At 53.8% G+C, this 6,876-nt stretch overlaps 4 protein-coding genes across 4 annotated transcripts; 1 reads left to right on the forward strand and 3 right to left on the reverse strand.

Annotated features, from left to right (window-relative positions):
* Nucleotides 1-666: 666 nt before the first annotated feature.
* Nucleotides 667-1,312, reverse strand: UV8b_02553 (uncharacterized protein; the record flags this gene model as incomplete). Its single annotated transcript, XM_043140051.1, has 3 exons — nucleotides 667-960; nucleotides 1,025-1,107; nucleotides 1,168-1,312. The coding sequence occupies 3 exons, from the start codon at nucleotides 1,310-1,312 to the stop codon at nucleotides 667-669; spliced, it is 522 nt and encodes a 173-aa protein (XP_042995985.1).
* Nucleotides 1,313-1,713: 401 nt separating this feature from the next.
* UV8b_02554 (uncharacterized protein) lies at nucleotides 1,714-2,667 on the forward strand (the record flags this gene model as incomplete). Its single annotated transcript, XM_043140052.1, has 5 exons — nucleotides 1,714-1,737; nucleotides 1,896-1,967; nucleotides 2,028-2,324; nucleotides 2,381-2,471; nucleotides 2,534-2,667. The coding sequence occupies 5 exons, from the start codon at nucleotides 1,714-1,716 to the stop codon at nucleotides 2,665-2,667; spliced, it is 618 nt and encodes a 205-aa protein (XP_042995986.1).
* A 549-nt stretch (nucleotides 2,668-3,216) lies between these two features.
* On the reverse strand, nucleotides 3,217-4,235 carry UV8b_02555 (uncharacterized protein; the record flags this gene model as incomplete). Its single annotated transcript, XM_043140053.1, has 4 exons — nucleotides 3,217-3,294; nucleotides 3,390-3,915; nucleotides 4,080-4,140; nucleotides 4,208-4,235. The coding sequence occupies 4 exons, from the start codon at nucleotides 4,233-4,235 to the stop codon at nucleotides 3,217-3,219; spliced, it is 693 nt and encodes a 230-aa protein (XP_042995987.1).
* Nucleotides 4,236-4,706: 471 nt separating this feature from the next.
* UV8b_02556 (uncharacterized protein) lies at nucleotides 4,707-6,251 on the reverse strand (the record flags this gene model as incomplete). The annotated part of the gene is made up of 2 exons (XM_043140054.1): nucleotides 4,707-5,982; nucleotides 6,055-6,251. The coding sequence occupies 2 exons, from the start codon at nucleotides 6,249-6,251 to the stop codon at nucleotides 4,707-4,709; spliced, it is 1,473 nt and encodes a 490-aa protein (XP_042995988.1).
* Between the last annotated feature and the right edge of the window lie 625 nt (nucleotides 6,252-6,876).

Genomic DNA, 6,876 nt, shown 5'->3' on the forward strand with positions numbered 1-6,876 from the left:
GGAAAAACGGACTACAGAGACAAAAAATAGCTGATTTAATTTACTTGGTTTTCTGGTTGAGCCCATCCTATCCTGCGTTTTTTCAACACATGATAAAAGACATCACCATGCGTGCTGAGGAAAATAAGACTCGAAAATTCTGATTTTGCTACTGAAGGAAGACTATTGCGTGATACAGCAGTTAATCATGGCAAGCTGCAGCCTTTACCATGTACCTAGAACCTCATTTTCGACCGGCTTTATTCCGCAGGCGCCAGCTTACAGAGCGCCATACTTGCGTCGAAAAACTCACGGGTATGGAGCGTTGATGCGGCGGCATGAAGCTTTTTGTGTATTTTAATACGCCTAATGGCCCCAAGGGGTGGATGCCTGATACGATGCTATTGCATGGAGGACAAGTGGGACTAGGAAATCTTTCTTTTCTCTGGAGATGTAGACGTCACATTTGGAGACAGTCATCATGCAAGCCGGCATGGGCGCCGGTCGGTCTCTGAGGCCGTATCTCGACTCAAATCTCGTCGAGCGGATGCAACAAAGGCAGAGCAATTACATGACCGCGTAAACCCCTTAATTTTTTTTTCCCCCAAACTGTTCGCCATGACCATCCGAAAAGACATAAAGAAAAAAAAAAAAAAAGAAAACCGGAACCACGCCAGATTTTCCGCTTTATCGGACAATGCCGTCGAATCTCTGCTTGAACCACTTGACGGTCTCGTCACGCTTGATGCGGTGGCTGGCACCAATGGTGGTCTTCATGCGACGGCGGCGAGTGACGCGCTCACCAGGTCGGGTCATGCAGCAGTAAAAGTCCATGCCGTAGATACCAATGGAAGGGTCGTACTTGATGCCGAGATCGATGTGCTCGGAGATACCGAAGCCGAAGTTACCAGTCTCGGAGAAGTTACGCTTGCGCAGCTCGTACTCCTTGACTTTGAGGCCACGCTCAAGAATTTCCTCAGCCTTTGACAAGGTCGTCAGCAACCCAACCTCCTTCACAACTCCAGGGTGCCGGCAAGATGTTTACCTTGGGGCCGCGGACGGTGACGTGGACAGCAATCTTTTCGTTACGTCGGATACCAAAGGTACGGACGGTGTAACGGGCCTTGCCTGGTTGGAACGGTGTCAGCCGGTGCCGGGTTGGAAAATCCTTTGAATAGCTTCACATACTGTAGACAGGAGTCTGACCAGACAACTGCTCAAGCACCTTGGCGGCACGGGTAAGTCTGTCACCGGACTCGCCGACGGAGATGTTCAGAACAAGCTTCTGAATCTTGAGCTCCCGCATGGGGTTGTTGGCCTTTTCGGACGCCATGGCTGCTGTTGTTATCGGCGGTGATGATTGCTTCGTTGAAGAAAGTTTCAAGACGGGACCGCTTTGGCGACTCGGGAATTTTGTGAAGCTGCTGTAAAATTCGAGGGTTTGGTGGCCCTTAAGCGAGTCTGGGTTGTAAAGTGGGGGTAGCGCTGCCAAAAATCATCTAGCGCCGAAGAGTACATTGCGGGTCGTACCTCCACCCGTGCCCTTCTGCGTCTGGCTGAGGCTCCGCAAAACTTTGGAGATGCGTGCAATAGCCATCATTACTTCGGCGCCGTGAAGGAAGCGACAAATCGGCTGTCGCATCACGATCCGCGGACGGCTTCTCGTATTTGTCTTTTTTCGTTTTGCAAACACCTGAGAACTTGCGTTTGCTGGCCCTCTGCCGATCCGCCAAGATGTCGAACAAACAAGGAAAGATGGTATGTCTGCGTCGTCGTCGTCAGTATTGAAGGACTTGATATTAATCATTTGACACTCTCTAGGCCGGTTACGTACGTCTTCCGCGTCCGAAACCCGATATTCCAAGTCTCCCGCTTTTCCAGAGCATAGACATGTGTGGCTGATCTTGTCTCGCTAGATTAACTGGCGCATGCGCGTGACCCTTAACGATGGACGCTCCATGACTGGCCAGATGCTTGCCTTCGACAAGGTTTGCCGGCCATGCCCTTTCTTGCCTTTTGAGAGAATAATGACGTTGACAAACAGGTAGCACATGAACTTGGTCCTTGCCGATACTGAAGAATTCCGCCGTGTGAAGCGAAAAGCCAACAAGTCCTCCGCACCCGGCTCGTCATCCCAGCTGGTTGAGACTGAAGAGAAGCGAACGCTTGGGCTGATCATTGTTCGTGGTGCTCATATCATCTCACTCTCCGTTGAGTCTCCTCCTCCCGCCGACCCCAGTGCTCGACTTGGGAAGAGTGCCCCTGGTGGCATCCCATCAACGCTCGCTGCTGGTCCAGGAGTTGCGAAACCTGCTGGTCGTGGTGCTCCTCCTCCATCTCTTGCTGTAAGGCGTCCCATCATATTCCTCATCACGAAACTCAATATCTAAACTTTTTTCAGGGTCCTGCGGCTGGAGTAGGGGCCGGCGCTCCCCCCCCAGGCTTTCCCGGCTTTCCTGGAGCTCCCAGCTTCCCTGGTCCCGGAAGAGGTGGTACGTTCCTTTCATTCCTGAAAACAACACTGTTCAGCAAGTATCTGACCGGCTTCTTCAAGCCCCCCCTCCAGGCTTCCCTGGCGCTTTCCCTCCGCCACCTGGAGGTTTCCCCGGAAACGCGCAATTCCCCCCTCCGGGCTTCAATCCTCCTGGTGGGGGACCTCCTGGGTTCAACCCTCCTCCACGAAGATAGGACATTAATAGCGCTTAACGATTTGGGATGCCTTGAATTTCTTTTGAAAAATTTACGACGCTTTCGGTTCTGGCGAAGATGTGGGGTTGCTGTAGACCAGGAAGACCTCCGCTGCAGGAGTATGATATCTCTACCCCGTTGTTTTTTTTCCTCTTTGAATCGAGACTCGTACTGTGGCGCAATGTACGTGGCATTTCTTGGCATCATTGAAATCATATCATCCTTGTTGACGACTGAACCAAGAATACAGAGTCAAAAAAAAAAAAAAAATAGTAAGATGGCCCCGAAGACGCCATACTGGATGGTGTGTATTTTGTCGTGAGCTTTTGGGGAAAAGTGAAATGAAGGATGGAAAACCATGCAATCTTGAAAATGTGCCAAGATTGTTGAGTCGACACTTCTTAATTCTAACAATGGACGGGCTCTTGCTTCAAAAGCTCCTCCACGAAGCCAACCACGGAAAAAAAAAAAAAAAAAAAAAAAAAAAAAAAAAACACGATACTTGAGCAGGAACACAAGCCAATACAAAACGCGAGCAAACGGTCTTCATTATATCCCGGCGACGTGGCTAAACACTTTCGTAGCAAGCTGGCTCAGCAATCTCGCACGGTCATCCGGCGGCAGTTCCTGAAGGTTGCCATCTCGGTTAGCTGCTTCATGCCAACCCCAGGGCCAAGCACCCGAACGACAGCAAGCGGGGAACGGGGAAAGGAGCATCTTACCAAGTACACAGCATACACACTCTTCCCCTTGGCGTCTCTCACCGCACCGAGCCTATTACCCGCCACTGCTCCCGCCACCAGGCCCGGAACATTGGCAACGATGAAGCCCAAGGCGCCGCCGCTCAAACCCCCAACCACGCCCCAGAACTTGCCCGTTGGCCGGTTTGTTCCATCGTCCTCCGCCATGCCCTCTTCGCGCATCATCTCCTCAAACACGTTGCTGAACTGCGCATTCTCCGCTTCTTCGCGCGCGGCTTGACCCCCGGAAGCCTGGCCGTTGAAGAAGTTCCAGGCCCACGAGAAGGGATTGCCTCCGGTCGGGTGGGGAATCTCCTCGTCGGCTTCCTCAAACGGGTCTCGGTCGGGGGAAGATGCGAAGAGCTTTCGCTGCGCGTCGTAGTCTCGCCGACGGGTGGCATCGGAAAGAGTGTAGTACGCGTCGTTGACGAGTTGAAACCTGCGGGTTCGGCTGGCCCGTTCAGGCGAATCGGCCGAGACTCGATCGGGATGCGTTTTCAAGGCGGCGCTTTGCTCTCGGTCAGTTTGGTTTTGCGGGTGGGCTGCTGGACGTGTGTGTGTCCTTTGTGTTCCTGATGTCCATGCCCTGGGCACCCCAAAAAGAGTAGACGATGGACCGGGATGCAGAGATGGAATGGACGAAAGCTGTGGCGCGCCGGTACACATCCTTACCGTTTGTAGGCATCCCGTACTTGCGCCGTCGTTGCGGTTTCCGCAATTTCAAGGATAGCGTCTGGAGTGGCGGCATTTAGAAGGGAATCCCCGTTGGCAAGGTTGAAGTTTGGTGAAGAGCGACTTACAGTAGTTGGGGGGGGATCCCGTCGCCATGGTGGCCGAAAGCTGCAACCAGACGATTCCCAAGGGTTTAGACGGGTTTATTAGACGTCAACTGGCCCAGTGCTTTCCAGGATGCGAGATCCAGCAGGGAAGTTGCATGTATGTGTCTGTCTGGTCATCGTCTATTCAGCGCAGCGCAGCGCGGCCCACGTGGGGGGGGGGGGGGGGACCCTCGCAGCACGCTAAGACGGACCAGACGTCATCAATTGATTGGGGCGGACGAAAGCCTACCTAAGGTGGGCCCAGGTTGGATTGCCCAGGTCAGCTATGTACAGCTACCAGAACAAACAGTCGGGTGAACTCGAGGTGTCAAAACCGTCCAGCGAAGCTTCGCCTGGGTTTGTTAATGCAATCAATGCATGCACATTTCCGTTCGCTTGCTTGCTGTAGTAGGAAATGGGGCTTCTCTGCTCTCCTTCACCCCAACCCAACCCAACCCGACCCTTGGCACTAGACGACGCATCACTTCATAGGCTGTGGTCCACCAGCACCCGCACCAAGAAACGTCTCTGCCCTCGATATCGCATCCTGCACGGTCTGATGAGCCTCGCCATCTCTCCCGGCCCGCTGGTAATGACCTGCAAGCACCCACATGTCTCGGATTACCCTCAGGTCGGAATGGGCGCCATGGGCAGCCTCCCTTCTTTCCACCGCGAACCTGAGATTCCCCTCTGCCTGCGCCCATTCCTGCCGGTGCTCCTGGAGCCTTGCCAGCATCTTGCGGCCATATGCGTGAAATCTGGCGCTCGAGCGACTTTCCCCCATGCCCTGCGCCGTCAGACGCAAAAGCCCCCAGGCCAAATCCTCTGCCTTTTGTCTGTCCACCAGATCCATCTGGGTGTACTCCAGCGTGAGTGCCATGATTCGCAGGTCATCCAGGTCCGGCACGGTCGCGTCTTGGTTTCGGCGTTGGTTCAGGCTTGACAGAGCCGCCGTCATGACGCCCGCTCTTGCTGCCAGGTTGCACACTCTGCGCAGCCTACTCCGTCCGTCCCAAATCAACTGTTCGTAGAGCCATAGGTTTTGCGCTGCCCGAGACTCGATGCAGTCGCCGAGAATGTCGACGTTGCGCATCCAAGCAGTTTGCAAGAGATGGCAAACGGACTGCCTCCCTTGCGGAGATCGATAGTCGCATCTGATGAGTTGCTGCAGGATCCTGACCAAGGGATGTCCGTGCGGAAGCCGGCTGGCGCATAGCTCACTCGCGTGTGCCAAGAACATGCGGAGCAGCTGAATGTGCCCTTTGTCAACCATGTCGTATACCGTGTCCAGGATGTGCCAAACCAAGTCCGGGTGGTCGTGCATGAGGACGAATTCCAACATGTAAAACGCTTTCCTTGCCGCCATCCCGGCTAGTCGGCCTTTTCCGTAATACCACAGGTCGAACACCAGTTCGAATGTCCGGTACATTGTACGGCTATCCCGGATGGGGGGAAGGGTTGGGTTCGCAAGGTAGTCAACCATGGGATCGTGTGGCACGTTCTGAGCCTCCAGCTTACCGAGGCTCCACGCACGAACACTATCGAGCACCGCCTCGAGCCCTGTGTATTGGTTTACTCTGGTGTTCCGGGCAATGGTCGTGGCTGCATGCATGTGCTGCACGCGCGACTTCCTCGTGGCACACCCAGAGGCTGATGCCGCCGATGCTGGGGTCGAGGCCACAGAGCCTTCTGGAGTGTTTCGGTAGGCGCGCTTGCGCACGTTCCATTTCTTCAGTCTCTTCTTGTACATTTGCTCGCTTGTGGCACAATAGCCCGGCGGTTAGCTTGCGGGCAGGGCATGGCAGGGGGTGACGTGGCGGGGAACTCACGTTGCCGCAAAGCCGTGTTTGGACGCCATTATGGCCATGGTGTTGACGAGTCTCCGGTTTTCGCGGATGTAGAGCTGCTCGATGGTCTCTCGCTTCGCCTCCCATTCCTCTCCTGTATGTTCCCTGCACCTGGGTTTTTCATGAATCGCCAGCACATCTCCAGGTGGCCTCGGAGCCAACATGGGTAGTTGCGACATTGTCACTAGCGGAGTGCTTCGGGCTTGTTGACTGAGACTTGTTGGTTCCTGCACGCCTTCACAACGAGCTGCGCCAGAGATAATGCAGCACAGCCAACAGTGTGGTTCGAGCAGTCAGGATTCATCATGACCTACCTTGGGAACGTAGCATGGTTGATTGTGACAGATTGTGGCAGATTGCGGCAGATTGCGGAGCGAGTCAGGTGCGATGCCTGGGTATTCTTCGATTCTAAACCCCATCAACAAGTCTGAGTTGCTCTGCCACGTTGATGAGCATGGCGTCTGGTATTAAAAAGCTCAGGACGCACTGCCACTGCGGGTGGTATCGGCGGGGATACCGGTGGATCATCATATGTGTCGGGAATATCCGGATACGAATGTGGCATATATAACCGAGGGAACAGTAGCCCCTTAGGGTTACCCCCGTGCCCACTATAAATAGCTGGTGACCTGAGTACTATTGAGACAGGTCAGGTCAACCCGGGATAATAGACCGCTTTCTCTCCCTGCTTCCTAACATAATAGCAATTATATAAATAACATAGCAACCTCATTATTCTCATCCTTTTATTAGGTACTATAGCACTATATCGTTCGATATCTAAGATTGTGCTATAGTTACCGC

Source organism: Ustilaginoidea virens, chromosome 2, assembly GCF_000687475.1.
Source record: "Ustilaginoidea virens chromosome 2, complete sequence".
Taxonomy (NCBI): Eukaryota; Fungi; Ascomycota; class Sordariomycetes; order Hypocreales; family Clavicipitaceae; genus Ustilaginoidea; species Ustilaginoidea virens.